Genomic DNA, 16,720 nt, shown 5'->3' with positions numbered 1-16,720 from the left:
CTGGCCACCTCTGCATGCTGCCAGTTACGTGGTGTGCTTGATGCCTCGAATAGCACTGTTTGCGGCGCCAACTCTTCCGTGGACTCTGGATTCGGTCCCGACCCGTCGCCTCATTGCAGTCATCCTGCCTCGTTGCATGACTGCCACTGTGCATCCGACATTCTAAGCGATGGCGTTCCATTCCACGTACCTCGCATTGTCAGGGGCCACAGTTGCAGCTCAGCAGTGTGTGAGGAAGCTGACATGTCATTTTGTTGTCAGCCATGTCTGTGTTCGTCGAACCTGTATTGCCAGCGTCTCTGTCACACTGCCGACCATGTGTGTGAAGTCGGCGGATTTAGCAATGTGCGGGGTTGCTGCACACCACAGGGTCAGCTCGACTTGAATTTACATTCTAGGCACATGGTGCATGGCTCTAGCAAGAATACTGCTAGAAATCCCAGAGGCAGTCGCTGCAGTACTGACATTGGCACAGATGACGCTTACAAAAAAGCACAAGCTTCTACAAGCGTAAATGGTGAGATGCAAGCATTGCACTCGAAGCCGGTTTCCAGGAAGAAAGCGCATTCTTTGTCTCATGTAGAAGGCGAACACTCTGATCCTGGACAGAATGCAGTCTGTCACAAAGTGACTCTCAAAGCCACTCCATGCCTGTTGAGTAGCTCACAGAACAGCTTTGCGAGGCAGATGACAGTCCTGTGTGAGGAGCACAGCTGCGAGTATGCGCATGGTTCGGAAAAAACAGGGAAGGGCTTGCAAGTCGATAATTGTAGCCTGAGTGATCCGCCTAGTTTTCAGCCACCAGTTTGGTTAAACCAAACCATTAACGACTCTGCATGCAGCGACGAAGCTTTTATGGCAGAGAGGGATAGAAACGAGGTCTTGCAGAAGCGCGTCTTGGACGGCAGCTGGAGCTCCATGTCTTCCATTTCACCCACTCATCAGGATAGCTCTCCTGAAAGTGAATGGCTGTGCAATGCTTCTGTCGAGGGTAGTGTCATAGGCGATTACTTGCCACAGCGGGAGGCGGCCCGAAATGGTTCGATAGCTTCCTCAAAAAGTACAAAGCGGCATTCGTGGCATTGCAAAGGTCGCAAGGCAGTGTACAAGCTGTCTTTTGCAATGGTGGACTATGTATTTGCGCCATGAAGCATGCAGCACCTGGCTGTGATAAACTAAAGCGAATCCGTGGCAGCTTGCTTGTGTAGCTGCTGCTTCAGGGACGCTGTGTAGTTTTGTGCAGAACATACTATAAGCACAGAACAAGCTGAAGGCAGCTCTGCTGAACTTTTTATACACAGACTTCATAACTGCCAGTGGCAATATGGTCACGCGTTACGTATTAAATTTCTTGCTAGGGGAGTGGCAATGTCATGTGTGATGGCGCATCGTACCAGCAACTACTATCCTTTCCATGGATGGTCGCTGTTGGTTCAACACCTGGAGCTTAAAGAGCATTGTCAAGTTGCTAGTGAGTTAACATTTAGCTTGAGTTGTGTTCTTGTTTTCAGCTTGATGTTTTGTTTTAGCTTTTTGCTGTGATATATAGTACTTGTGTTTGTGCAAAGCACGTAAGGCAGGTTGTGTGATACCTTGGTTGTGGCATTATATTTTGTTGAAAACCTTGTCAGTTGCGTTTTTATTTTAAGTACTATTTGTATCCTTTTCCTTGTGTTATCATGTAGTTTTTGTCTATTGTGCATGGTGCCCAGTGCATGCTTTTTATTAGAGGTGGGCGAATATCAAATTTTTCAAATACGAATTGAGTACGAATAGTAAGTATCGGATATCAAATAGTCAAATGCAGACGCACATGTTTATAGCATTAGTACTTATTTCGGGATAATTAAGTACCACGCTTGTACTGATGAGAAAAAAATGCAGCCTACTATCACAGACAATGGGCATAAGTGCTTAAACACAAGATCACTGATTGTCTATAAAAAAGCTGTGCAAATAGCCTCACAACACCTTTAGAGGGTGGTTGGCTACTATATTTCTAGCTTTCCAAAAGCACTAAGCAAGTGTGGTTGTTAAAGGAAGATAAAAAGTTGTGAAAGAAAAAAGAACTGCTGAAGGACTTATGTGCCGTAGACAAACGTAAAAGGGCCTGTTCCAAGTGATGCACCACTGTTTGTAGTTCAAAAGGTAAAACTACTACATCACTAGATCGCAAGAAACACTAAATTACAGACTACACGCAAAAATATCATGTTTTCATGTAGGCTACCACCGTGAACTGTAAATGCAGCTTGCATTATCATTTTGTTTCGGCATTTCTTCGATAGCTTTTGTGCTTATTTCACTTTTGAATAACTTGCAATACCTTATTCGACAGAGAACAGCTACCCGACTTTAACATTCTGAGTTGTTGCGAAATATTTTATTTGTGTCGATATTCGAAAGTGCCCAATAGTTCATTTTTGAATACAAATAGCTTGTGTGTAATATTTGTATTTGAAACGTTGAATGTTAACCCACCCCTAATTTTTATATATGTTTTCGTACTTTTGAAGTATGAGGTTGTGATACATTGTACATAGTTTTCACGGACGTCACAGCTGCATTTTCTGGAATATGTGGCTCCAATCCATGACCAAGCACTATGCTGACTACAACTGGCACCATTATTTATGTTGTACGTTTAGTCTCCTCATGCAGCATAGCAGTGTTTATGAGTACAGCACTTGGCTGCAGAAGCATGTCCCCAGTACCAAACACAAATATAGAACTGGGTGGAAGCTTGTATCGCTTGCTGGAAATTATAGCTTTACAGTGGAAGCTAGTGACAAATATTATGAGATAAATGCCATAGCATCTGGCTTGCTTGCATAAACGGAAATGTCTTGAAGAAGCTGCACAACTTGCTTGTGTGTGGCACAGAACTGAACGTGCTGAACATTAATGAGTACTTTAAGTATCTTTTGCCACAACACTCGTTATGGCATCTTGATAGAGCTGTAATGTTACTGGAAATTTTAAGGCATCAGAAACACATCAAAAAGTTTTCTTTCTTGAAATTTTGAACACACATAACTTTTTATAACTTGTCAATAGAACAGCATGTATTTTGAACCTCAATTTAATGAAGTGTTTTTATACATGATCTCGATATAATTAAAATTCACTGCTGCCGCGGATGAATACTGAGGCAATAAATAGAAACTGCTGCAAATGCAGATGGTCAAATAGCGCGCTCAGCGACAGAGTGATGGCTGAAGCGGAGCTGCGTTGCAGCAAAAAAGACCCTCTCACCGTCATGTTCCTCATAAAGTTGAAATGCGATAAGATCCTGTCTCACTTCGCACGCAGTATGCCATGGGTGTAAAGGAAAGCGTGCGAGGGTGAGCAGAGAAGGATGGTGGCTTAATGCGCGCAGTCTTCCTGCACAAGCAAGTGGGGAGGGGGGGAAGCCGAGTGCGCGTCTTCTCCTCTAGTCCGGCCATGGCTGCGCATGGCTGTTCGCGTGCCATATCTTGGATGAAATCTGCGGCAGCTGCAAAGTTTGGGTGAGCCGAGTCGACATGGCATGAAACCGTATCTTACGTGCAGACTCCCAAATTCAACAAAATAATTTTTTTCTCATTGAAATTAGTTTTTTTTTTCGCTGCCTGATATGTTGGACAATTTTATGGCCCTTTACATGTCAGAAAAATTTGTGAGGGACTGTACCTACCGTATTTACTCGATTCCAACGCGCACTTGATTGTAACATGCACCCGTCTTTCGTGACCAAAAAAAGAAAGGAAACAAACCGCCCTCGATTGTAGCGCACACCCGTTTGCCGGGACCTAAAGAAAGAAAAGTCCTTTACAGTGCTGCACACCTCATTCTTTCATACAGAAATACAACTTTCTCTCATTTGGAAAAAACAAATATTGCACCCAATGCCCTAAAGTTGCAATAAATAAAAAAAAGTTGCTGTTTCGTGCACAAGGTGAAGCATCGATTCCGATAGCAAATTAGTAGACAGCTATACGAAAGGATAGTAGTTTTATCGGCCTAAAGAACTTTTAAACATTCGCTTACTAACTAAATTAACAAGCATAGTGTCACACGCACACAAACATGGAACACGTCTCACTCAATCACTGCAGAAACTCTTTCAACTCTGGAGTGAGGAAGTACGGTAGCAGGAGTGAGGGAATTGACCTTTGTGCGGCCTCTCGCTTCGACGCGAACTAAGCGACTAGAACACAGCGCGGTGTGCCTAGGTGCGTAGACTCTTGTCTCCGCCGCAGCTCGTTTTCAAGGTAGGGGCCGCGCAGCTGCTCCGTACGTAGCAGCCACTGGGGTAGAATGCCTCTCCTGTTTGCACCAGTTCCGCACGCAAGTTTCGGGAACTCCGAACGCCCGTGATGCAGCCCGATCTCCATCCGCCTTCGCACACGTAATCGCGTTCCTTTTATTTGTGGCATCATGATGAACTCTGCATGTTTTTGCAATCGGCACTTCTATGCTGATAGAGCAAACGCAGAAAACGGGAAGACGGACGGTACACTAACCTAAGCCAAAGGAAGCATTGAAGCATTGCCTAGGCACACATACTACAGCACATGGAGAAAGCTACGGCAGCTAGGCTTGAAGTGCGTACGAGGCAGCCATTTTGAAATGCCATTGGCAAATGCAATTTTTAGACCCGTTTCATCAGAAAAAAAGTGCGCATTAGATTTGAGTAAATATGGTAATTGCATAAGTAGTCTACTTTCAATATAACAAAATAAAGTGCTGATTTTACCGACTTCGTTATATCATGGTTTAACTGTATTAGAAAAATATCTGGCAGAACCAATGTTGGGCTGATATGTTTGTAAGTGATAGATCTGTAATCCTCCCTCAGTATATCATGTTATGTTGTAATGCACGTATATACATACATATTGCATATTTACATATGTGCATATTTATTGTTTTTCACAATAGTTTTCATTAAATCTCGATGCCTTCTTCTGTTCTCTCTTCTGTCCGATTTTCTTCTGGTACCTCTTCAATCTGGCCCGATATTGCATGCAGATCCAATGCACTTGTTGAAATCAATGTCAAGCAAATATTCTTTTTTTATATTAGATGACGCCTATAAAAAGCTGGTTTGATTTGCTTTACTTTGATCGGAGTTTTATGTTGAAATCTTAGTGGAACATGCCGATTATGGAGTATTGGCCAGAAATGGGCTCGTACCCTCAGGCACATATGGACTGGCTAAATCAAAGAAAGTAAACTAAATCAAGGACGCCGTTAAATATAATTCACCATTCCATTGACAGATTTGTGCACCTTGAAATGTTTGTTAGCTGACATTGCATGTTCAGGTTTTATATAGGAAGGCAATTTTCGTTACGCATAAGAGGAGGTGGGCATACTTGTTCAGCATACAAGGGTTATATAAATAAGCCTCTACACCGGTACTTTCATTTGGCACCTAGTAGCACTAGTGATACCCTATGTCCCAGGTTAGCATTGAACAGCCAGAAACTGACAAGCCACAATATCACATTAAAAAATATCCTAAACTGTTTTATCATAGCAAAGTAATACAGAACTGCACGTGAAGCCAATGCAAAGACATGTTCTTGCTGCTTTTGAGAATATGTTTAAATTTTGTAAGAATTCAGTTTTCTTTCCATATAGATTCTTGGCACCCTATGGGTTTCTCGTCTGTCAACAATGAAAGCTGCTCTTTTGCTATAGATAGGTGGGGGCCCGGCTGGTGCATTGTCTGCATGCTTGAAGCGCTTCAGTTATGGAGTAGTTTGAATAGATGTAGCTTAGTGTTGCTGCGTGGTCAATTATTAGTCGATATTGGCGTGTGTCATGTTGGGCGGCAGGACCATGTATGCCAGCCTCGGCTATCGTCTTGTAGTGAGCAATACCACGAGACACTTTTGCTTTGTAGCAAGCGTGCATGACACTTGCGAGTATCAAGGGCAGCACTTGTGCGAGATCTGGCCATCACCACGGTGTTGCACGCTAGATATGGCAGATGTACAGTAGGGAATGTAGGAGCCAGCATGACACATAGGCAGCCATAGTTGGGGATGCAGGTGTGACGTCACATGAAAACTATGCAAGGCCTAGGCATTATGTTACTTGGACAGCGCCACGCAATATGAGTATGTGCTATACCTGTACTGTGTGTCCTTTAATGTAGAACTTTTTCAAATGCACAATTCGTTTTCATGGTTCCACTTCACTACAAAAGTTGTAAATATATAGGCATTGTTTTTAGTCCATTTAAGCTAGGTGTCAATTACATTGTGTGCACTGTTATCCGTGGTCGCCTCTCAGCACTCTTACTGCAAGAACTGCGATAGCTTTTCACACCTTTGTCAAAGCACAAATATAAAACTAGTGTTTTGAAGACATAGCACACAGCCTTATTGGCTTAGCCTGGCTTGTACAGAGAAATGTGATGCAATTTTGCCAAGCAGGGTACTAGTTTACCATATTTGTACTTGTTTTTAACCTGACCAGCTGGGCATTTTACCATCGACGTGCCATTTTCCAATCTTTACATTTCCTTTTTATTATGTGCAAAGCTTTGCTCACAGCTTAGCAGCATTTTTAGTCATTGTAGTGATCGTTGTTATTTCTTTGCCTGATGAAATAAACAAATTTTCCTTTCATCACATGTTTCATGTGATTGTTCCTTAGCTGCTGCGGGTATGTTACGCAGGCAGATTGCCTGCTAGCCAAGCCCACGGCAGCTTTAGGATGTGTTCTTGTTTCTTCTTTTATATACCGTAAGGTTCATGTCATGCTGTTTGTTATATGATGATCGTTTTTTAGGCGTTTTAGTGAAACACTTTTGCGGTACCACGGATTTGAAGAAGACAGTCAAAAGATGGTCAGTTTATTGCGTCCATGTCAATCACAACTTTAACTGTAGAAGAATGGTACTTGGCTTGCAGAAGAAGCACACGGAAGGCATAAAACACAGTGCTGTTGCCCACTGTCGATAATTACTCAAGATTTTGCTTATGTGTATTCTCACTTCTGCTTTTGCAGTTGTAAGTAAAGTCTAGTTGCAAAGCAAACACTTTATGTTGCGTTATTTGTGCTCTTTTCTAGCCATCCCCCAATAGCGTGCTGAGTATACACAGTAGAACCTTGTTTTTCAAGGGATCGCTGGAAAAAAGTATTGGTAACAGCGAGGAAAACATAATGGTGAGCAAGGCCCCGATTCATCAGAGCAACGTCAGGAACAGCTGTGTGCGACCGACGATTGTATGCTTTCAGCATTTCAAATTTCTGAATTTGCCTCTGCACCATTGCGTTTACGTGACTGCCGCATTAAAATACAATGTAAGATGCAGGAACGTCCTGGAATGGCAACATATCAAATGGGAAATTAAGAGTCAATGGGCTTTAGGTTGAGACCGCGAAAGTATGAAGCACCAGCCAGGAAAACGCAACAGCAAGGAACATATCAAGGGGGTTTCACAGTACTGTGGTGAACAACTTCTAGCTTATTGGAACCACTGTAAGAGAGAACACGCACAGAAGGTGTGATGTAGTTTGCTGATTATCTAATTATTTAGTATTAAACCCTTCCCACTTCTCAAGATGTGAAGCGTGTGTGCTCCTTAGCCGCAAGAAGTTGCAATATAACATGGATATGTTAGTTTATTTCCCTTCGTTGAGAAAAGTGATAGCCATTGTCATGAAGCCTTCTGATGAGGTTAATTGTACAAAACCTGTTGTAGGCAACACTGTATGTTGTTTACACCTTGGAGCATTTATCTTATGCACTTAAAACACTGCTTTTTGCCTTAAGAGTTTAGTCCCAGATAGCATGACAGCTTCAGTTGTAAATGTGGTTGCTGCCATCATTCACACTTCTTGTGCTTCAATATTGGTCGGCACATCGGTGGTACCTTTTGAACTGACAGGGACATCCTGGTAAATCAGCAGCTGAAATGGATGCTCTTTGCTGTCCTTGTCATGATGCCTTGCACTTGGTGCCATTATATGATGTTGCATGGTACCAAAATGCATAATAGCATACATGCCAATTTCTAAGGTTTCTTCGTAAAATTCCCGTACTTTTTTAACTCGTTCGCGTCCGGTTTAGGGCAAAAGGGATTTCTAAAGAATGCTAAACATGGAGCAGTCTATTTCTCAGAGCCCCATTTTTCAGACGAGCTCGATTATTGGGATCCACCCACTGCAGCACTAACCACTCGTTGAACCAGTGTATAAAGGCAACCCAACTTTTGGGCCAGTGTTTTAAATGTCTCATTCATAGGCCTCATAAACATTTTGTCTGTTCGAGGTGCGGATCATTCTAGTTTCGGCTCTAGAGCAGAGCATTGTTCACAGCAGCCTTAGCGAACAAAGTTAACAGTGTTTTAATAAACAGCCACTATTTTCACTGACAGAACATTACGTGTGCGTTTCACCAAATGTTATTTTTTTCTTTGATTTCACTGTATGTAGTACTTTTAAAATTTCATGGCTGGCAATTGTGTAATCGTAAGATTTGGTAGCAGTTGTTAAAAAGCTTTTTCTGGACTAATTGAGCAACGCAAGTCTGTCTTGTATTGCTGCGCTCCTTAGGGGTAACCAATAGGGGTAACCTTAGGGTTAACTTAGTAGGGGTAACAATAGGGGTAACCTTAGGGTATCCTTAGGGGTAACCAATAGACGTAGGTGGCACAGATGTCTTCATTTTTGCTGTGAGTCACTTCATCTGTAAAGAGAATGCATGTCAGCTTAGAACTTTGACAGATGCTAGTTTGCAACTGCTTTTTCTTTGGAGCACTGAACTGCCTGTTGCTAAGGTAAAGCAGGTCCTACGATGCACTATCTGTGCAAGCTGCAATAATCTTTTACTCGTTTCGAGTGGTGTCCATTTAGAATCACTATTGTGCTGTCACGTTTGACGCAGTTTTGCACTCTTGTGACTCAACAATACACAGTTCACACTAGAACTTGCACGGACGCTGAATTGCATGCTTTTTTCCAATTCACATTCTAACCCTGACGTCTGCCGGAAGTGCCTGACATACCGTGGGGGAACGTTGTCACATGGAATCGATTCTGGTTGTCTGAAAAAAGCATTCGAATGAGCATACTGTTATTTGCACGTGCCCTAGCAATTCACTGGGAGCATATCTCATGTAATCACTGTTACAACTGTGACTCTAGCGGTGGAAATACGAAGCCAAGATGTCGTAAACATAATCTCCGAGCTCATCTACATAGACAGCAGTTTTGAAGAGCGCTTACCTCAGATCCAGTGTCGAGAGCATTTGACTGCTCTGCGGTCGAGTTGTGTGATTTATCTCTGCTGGCTTATCTTTGAGCAGCGAGTGCATGAAGAATTATCAGGCTTCATTGTGTGCTCTCAAGTGCTGCACAGTCGTTGCATGTTGCATATCTGCCTGCTTAGCCATCTGTTATCAGTGCTTTCGACCTCGACTTTCCCTCTTGTTGAAGGTTGCAGTGGTTTTCTTGCATAACATTCTGATAATATTCCATGAAAGCACTAGAATTTTGGCTTGTTAATACATTATGGATATGCAAACAGCACAAAGATGGTGAACACAGGGAGAACACCTCCTTAGTTTTTCTTTGGCATTGTTATATATATATCTATTATTATTCATCTGCATACTTCTGTAAAATAAAGTGAAACAACAGTGGAGAGATGAAAGCGCGTTTACTTTTACCTAAATAGATTTACTTTTTATTTTGCATGCGCAACATACGCTAACCCATCATATGTAGACACATGATGGGTGAATGATGACATATGATCAATATATGATGAGATATTTATGATATTTGGGATATGTAGCCTTCAGTTATGTTAGCATACAAAGTATTCTGAGAATTAAGCATTGTTTTCCAAGTGGTGAATGGAAAGGGTTCAGATACATTTTTTTATCATGTTTTCGATGATTTGTTGTTCTTCTGCATTGTAATAAACTTACAAAATGTCAATGTGAGGACTCAAAATGGCTTTTCTATTTCTGTTATCATTCTTGCTTGGTATTGTAAAACTGCGGCAGTCCAGCATTATGCGATTTGGTTGGAAATTTGCTTTGTGCAGACTGTTCTACTTTGAGCCAATAGGCGGTGCATTCTTTGAAATGTCAGGCGACTAATGCTAATATATTCTCACTGCGTGCACGTAATCATTGTTGTGTACTTGCGCGACATGTTTTGTTCTGTGTAATGGTTGTTCAAAGTGTAATGGCTGTTAAAAGCTCAGGCATGACATTATAAATCTGGCTCTACAACACAAAAGCTTCTTTTATATGCAACCCAAGGCATGTAAACAAGTTGTACAAAGAAGTTGTACGAACAAAAGTGTGGCAGTTAAGCTAGAACTCTATGCGGCTTTGTCATTATGTGCATTCGTAAGAGAAAAAATATGCTTGGGTTTTATCTGCCAAAACCACAGTATGATAATAAAGCATGCTTATGCATCAGATGACTCCGCATTAGTTTTCACCACCTGAGGTTTTTTAACAGGCACTTAAATCTATGTACATCAGTAATTTTGTTGCATATCGCCCTCATCGAAGCGTGGACGTCATGGCCAGGATTGAAGTTGCAAGCTCAACCTCGGCAGTGCAAAACCATAGGCATTGGGCTCCCCCCAGCATGTGGATTTGTAAGAAATCAGCTGTATGAACAGGCCGGCATTTCCGAAATGATGGGACATACTGACCAAGATTATAGTTGCCTTGAGATTAACTGGTCTTTGGAACATGCAAGCGTTTGCTATGGTCCACAGTTGTGGAGGTGTTGTGAGAATGTTTAACGTGACAAGCAACTTTTCAGTATGTGGTGTGAATTGGTGTGGCTATTCAAGCAGTTGGCGTCGGGATGAAATGCTTGACCATGCGTCGATGAAGCGAGCATGTTTTTTTTTTTTTTTGTCCCTGTGCACGTGATGCAGATGCCAATCCAGACGAGAGCAACCGGGTCGAAGATGAGGATGGCGATTCTGGCGCGCCTGTGCTCAAGCAAATTGAGGCGGACTTCATCAACCAACCTATGGAACAGAGTACGTCATCTACATTGTGATAGCTTCAACATCCAAGTCAGATCCCTTAGCATGTTTATTTTTGCGTACATTGTTGCTTGACGCAAGCAGAAAGAATGCCGTCTTCCTGTCCCTTCGAGAGAGGCTGTTGCTGCTGTTTTCTTTAGCGCTTGAAACATGGCAGGTGCTATGTTTATCATGAAAGCTATTGACATTTTCATTTTCACATGTGCCTAAAAATAATAGAGCTAATGAACAACCTGGCCTGTAAAGACATATATTGACACGAAATTTTTTATCTTGCAACAAAACAAATCTTGCTTTTGTCCACGAACCAACAATTGCTTGCAGTTTCATAACAGAACAGCAGTTAATGCTTGCTTCAGAACCGTTAATAGTGGCTTTCGAATTCAAAATGTCACAGTTGGCTGATTTATAAAGCAAGCAAATGCCCTTCTATTTTTCGGCGCTGGTTTGAGGTGAAAGAATTTTGAATATAATCTGTTTGCTTAGTGAATTTTTTGCACATGTGTGTCATGCTGCCAGCGTGCATATCTTCAAAAAAAAAAAGTCATATTTTCAGTTACAGCCGCTGTATATATCGTTTAGACACAACATAGATTCTGGATAAATATGTAAGGTTCTTGTTTTTTTTTTTTCATTTTGATCCTTAAGGCAGTTGTACTATGTGTATCATATGTGGGACACCTTGAGGTAAGGAGTTAATTTGGCCTACATGATCAGGGCAGAGTGCACTGTACATTGTGCCTATTGTCTCTAAATATCTAGGCCCATTTAAGGGTCCTTTATGTCTTTTAGCGTTAGCGCTATTTGCGCTATGGTGAAGTTTTAGAAACAGGGGACCCAAAGTTTGGCGATGCTACCTCTGGGGTCTCCTCCTATTCCGGATCCCCAAAGTTAAGGGATGCTGCTTGCCAGGCACACACAAGGAAGGCCAATCGAGCCCAAGTGAACGAAGAAGGCGTAACAAAGGAGTTCGGGCTTTTGGGTGCTTTAAAGCCACTTAGGTATGCTATTCCTGAACCTCCCCAATGTTGTGGTGGGGCGCACACTTTTTTAAAGATAATGTTTAACTTGGCACTTGTAGATGCTGGTGTGCTAGTACAGTTCGGGTCACACTTAGATTGACGTAGTGTGAGCAGTTAACTTTCTTTTTTAATGTTACGCCTTTCTTTCTTTAAATTTTATGCGAGCAGAAGGAGAAGGGTCCACAACCTGTCGGCCATCTACGGTGGGCGACCTCTTCAGCGAACTGCACCTTACCGAGATCAGGAAGCTCGAGAAGCAGCTTGAACAGGTTAGTGAAACTCCAGCGCATATGCCTTCGCCTGCTGGTTAGGTACCTCTTGGGACATGGTAACACTGAAGAGACTTTAGAGGGGACAATAAAGAGAAAAATATTGTTTGGGTTACATTAAGGAACTACTCTTTCTACAACACCACAAAAGCCACTCTTATGGCAAGAAAAAAGCTTTGAAAGCCAGAAAATAAAAGTGGTGATACCGCCTTGAATATCCCAGGCAGCTATCATTTCACAAATTTTGACAGTGCCTCTTCGGGCCTAGTTAACTTTTTATGAATAAAGGTAGCCTACATAGTGCTCTAAAAACCAAGCACTGAGCTTAACAAGTTCAAAAACCTTTCAGTGGTCGAAATATGAAGAAATACTTTGAAATCTGTGATGTCACACTGATGTACCGGCGCTGTGGTTTTCGCATGAAATTCAACATGTGGAACTTTGACCTTAATCTCTTCTAAAAAGCAACCTATTATCCCCGGATTAATGAGAAAACAGTTTCGAAAGAATACTACATCACTCTAAAAGCTCATTCGCACTGGCAACTGACAGCGGTCACAACCATGACCAGTCGCAAATGTTTGCTTTTCTTGAATGCTGACCATTTTGGGTCAGGTGCTGGCTGCTCGATTTTTCAGTCGCAAAACTGCTGAAGCCACTCAGATGTGCAGGAACAGGACGTCTGTGTACACTGATACTTATTTTATGCGGTGATGCACTTGTGAGCAGATGGCGACTGGCTAGTCACACTTGCCAATGTGAGCATCGTTCGCCTTCAGTCGCTTTTTGGTCGCCAGTCGCAAGTGGTCGTGCGACCTCCTCAAGTCGTCGGTGCGAATGAGCCTTAAAACTGGTCCTGCGTTCTCTTTATTGTCGCTTTATAGGACTGACATAAGAAGACTGCGATTGCTCTGTGTTCGTTCTTTGACAGTGGGCATGTGCGTGTGTGTGTATTCACTTGTCATACATAAGCAAATTATTCTCTCTCGTTGGCAGTCTCCTAGTGTGGGTGTGTGCATGAGCACTTGTGCTGTTGTTGCAGCAGTTGTCACTGCAACGAATTCTTGCAGGCGCCCTGCAGTAGGAGCCGACATGCACCTACTTGCACGGTGCTGCTGCAGGAAGGCCGTGCCATTTGCACTACTTTCACACTATGGAGCCCACTGCCTCGCGCTATTTACATGTGGGCATATCTACAGCCTCCTGCATTTTTTCCATGCCTGCCCAACGATGGAGACTGAAACTGGCAGTCATATAGAGGGTGCCACTTTTCCAGTAGTTGGTCCCAGTTTCAGGCACGGTTAGGGTCATGTCAACTCCCATTCGTCACATGTCAAGGGGAAGCAAAAGAGTGGCAGCAGCACATGGTGGAAGTTGTCCATGCTCTAGTGATAACAGGTACAAAATGTCTGGGAATATGGCGGCACACCAGTTGGCTGCTGGCTTCTATGCTTTGCAGAACAACTGGACAGGCATTGTAAAAATGCAGGAGGCTATGGCTCTTCTTTGTGTCGCATCGCCAATTGCACATGTCACTTGGTAGGATGTCCCAGCATGCACCTCTCTTCGTTGGGTCTACTCCATAATTGCACTTGGAATTGGAAAGAGTGAGCAGGGCATAACACTATTTAATGTCTGCCAGAGCCTCCTAAATGTATGAGGGTCGGTGTTGTTTTACAGCATCTATGGGCAACTTGTTCCGATCGTTTTGCTGTTTGGTCAAAAAATGAAGTCATGTGCACAGAAGTGGGGGCATGTGAGGGATGAACAGCTTTTTGGTGACTGATGCGAAGTGATAGTCAATGAGCGGGAGTGACGATGGTGGGGCCAATCGATGAGTGATAAAATTGATGAAAAGTGGAAAGTCTCGAAATTTTGCTGCAGTTTTCAAGACTGAATAGGTTGGCCTGGATTTTTAGTGCTGTGACGCTAGTTAGATAAGAGAATTCTGAATAAATTAACCTTGCAGCATGATTTTGGACTGATTCCAATTTGTTTAAAAGCTAAATGTGATGGGAGTCCCAAATGGCACCGGCGAACCTGAGTTTCAGTCATACCAGTGTTTGGTAAGCAGGTATTTTTACAGGAGATGGCGTGTGATGCGAGTTACGATGTAAATAAGCGAGGGTGCGGTTAGCATCGTTTATGATGTTAATACTATGGAAGTTCACGACATAGGCAGACCCCAAGATATGAGTTGTAAGGAAGATATCTGGGAGCCGTAAATTCTGTAATATGTTGTGGAATACGAGGACCAACGGTGAAAGGGATTGAGTGCAGTTTTCTTTGTGTTGAGGGACGTCAACCACATGTCACACCATTTTTTTGACATTATGCAGATGTTTTGGAGTTTGATATAGTCAAAGTTGTTATTGATGCTCTGGTGAATAACAGAGTTGTTGGCAAATAGACAAATGTTAGAAGGTATATTATTGGGAAGATTATTTATATAAATTAGGAAAAGTAAGGGACCCAGAACCGTGACCTGGGGCATCCCTGAGGCAACCAATGTGTTACGAGGTGCACAGTTGTTAGCGCACACAAACTGTTGACAATTAGTTAGGAAGTCGCACACCCAGTTTAGGACAAGGGTGTTAAGGTTTAAACGGGAGAGTTCAAGTAGAAGGCCTTGGTGAGCGACTTTGTCAAAAGCTTTCTCAAAATCTCAAAAGAGTGTGTCAACGCGTACGTTACGGTAATGTCTAGGCCCGAGCTGATATCGTTAATGAACAAGGCTAATTGGGTAGGGCACGAGCGATCTTTCAGGAATTCATGTTAGCAGGGGAGAAAAAGATTTACAGATAATAGAAATTGCATGATGTGTGAATAAATTATGTGCTCCATTATTTTTGAAGGGACACTTATAATTGATATATGGCAGTAGTTTTTTCTCTCTGATTTGGTGCAGCTTTTGTGCATAGGAATTATTTTGCCTACCTTCCAGTCATTTGGTATAATGCCGGTCATGCGGTATTGTTTGAAAACTTGCACTGTAAATGTATTTGTATTTTTAGGGTCATTGCATAGATGCCATCGATTCCAGCTGAAAATGTTAGTTTCAGACATTTGATTATGTTTATTCTGGCATTAGCTTCATGGTGGTCAGTGTGGGGATAATGTGGGAGACTGGGGCATCTCGGTAAACACTGAAGAGAAGATAGAGTTCAGTATTACAGCGACGTCCTTGTTTCGTACGGGAAAATTGAGGTCATCGCAGAGTGATATAGGTGGACAGAGTTTAGGATTGATAACTTGCCAGAATTGCTTAGTATTGTTTTGTAGTATTGCTGGTAATGTGGCTCATGGGAAGAAATGTTTAGTTTTGATGGCAAGAGAATCAAATTCTTTTTCAATGATGCAATACCTACTCCATGCGGAAAGTGTGTTAGATTGATTTGCCGAACAAAATAGTCTTCTTGTTTTTTAGTTGTTTTAATGTGTTGTTAAACCACGGTGAAGCTGGACATTCTGTTGTGGTGATGGTGGGGACGTATAAATCAACTACCGTATTTACTCGAATCTAACACCGACTTTTTTCTTGATAAGACGGGTCCCAAAATTTCTTGCGCATTAGAATCAAGTACGACCCTAAATCTGCGTTACCATATCACCATCAGCATTTCAAGATGGCTGCCTCATACGCACCTCGAGCCTAGCTGCCGTAGCTTTCTCCATGTGCTGTAGTATGTGTGCTTAGGCAATGCTTCAATGCTTCCTTTGGCTTAGGTTAGTGTACCGTCCATCTTCTCGTTTTCTGCATTTGCTCTATCAGCATGGAAGTGCCGATTGCAAAAACATGCAGAGTTCATCATGATGCCACAATTAAAAGGGACGCGATTACGTATGCGAAGGCGGACGGAGATCAGGCTGCCATCACGGTCGTTCGGAGTTCCTGAAACTTGCGTGCGGAACTGGTGCAAACAGGAGAGGCGTTCTACATCGGCGGCTGCTACGTACGGCGCGACTGCGCGGCCCCTATCTTGAAAACGATTTGCGGCAGAGAGACTAGTCTAGACTAGACTAGTCTAGGCGCACGACGCTGTGTTCTGGGCGCTTAGTTCGCGTCAAAGCGAGAGGCCGCACAAAGGTCAATTCCCTCGCTCCTGCTACCGTGCTTCCTCACTCAAGAGTTTAAAAGAGTTTGCGCGGTCATTGAGTGAGACGAGTTCATGCTTATGTGCGCAGGACACCATGCTTGTTAATTTATTTAGTAAGTGAATGTTTCAAAGTTTATACGGCTGATAAAACTACTATCCCTACTTTTCGTATAGCTGTCTACTAATTTGCTATCGTAATCGATGCTTCGCCTTTCTGGCGAAACTGTGACTTTAGTGCATAGGGAGTAAATGTTTTGTTTTTTTCCAAATGAGAGAAAGTTGTATTTTTGTATGAAAGAATGAGGTGCG

General features: G+C 42.6%; 1 protein-coding gene across 1 annotated transcript in view; it reads left to right on the top strand.

The window, feature by feature from the left end:
* Window positions 1-16,720, top strand: part of BicD (Microtubule-associated protein Bicaudal D) — a 46,167-nt gene that overhangs the window by 11,925 nt on the left and 17,522 nt on the right. Inside the window, exons 5-6 of the mRNA XM_075668781.1 lie at window positions 10,910-11,017; window positions 12,214-12,314. Of these exons, the coding sequence (XP_075524896.1) occupies window positions 10,910-11,017; window positions 12,214-12,314 (209 nt within the window). The remainder of the gene's footprint in view (window positions 1-10,909; window positions 11,018-12,213; window positions 12,315-16,720) is intronic.

The sequence above is a fragment of the Dermacentor variabilis genome, chromosome 9, assembly GCF_050947875.1.
Source record: "Dermacentor variabilis isolate Ectoservices chromosome 9, ASM5094787v1, whole genome shotgun sequence".
Taxonomy (NCBI): domain Eukaryota; kingdom Metazoa; phylum Arthropoda; class Arachnida; order Ixodida; family Ixodidae; genus Dermacentor; species Dermacentor variabilis.
The sequence above is the reverse complement of the archived record's forward strand: the minus strand, read 5'-3'. Positions and strand labels throughout refer to the sequence as shown.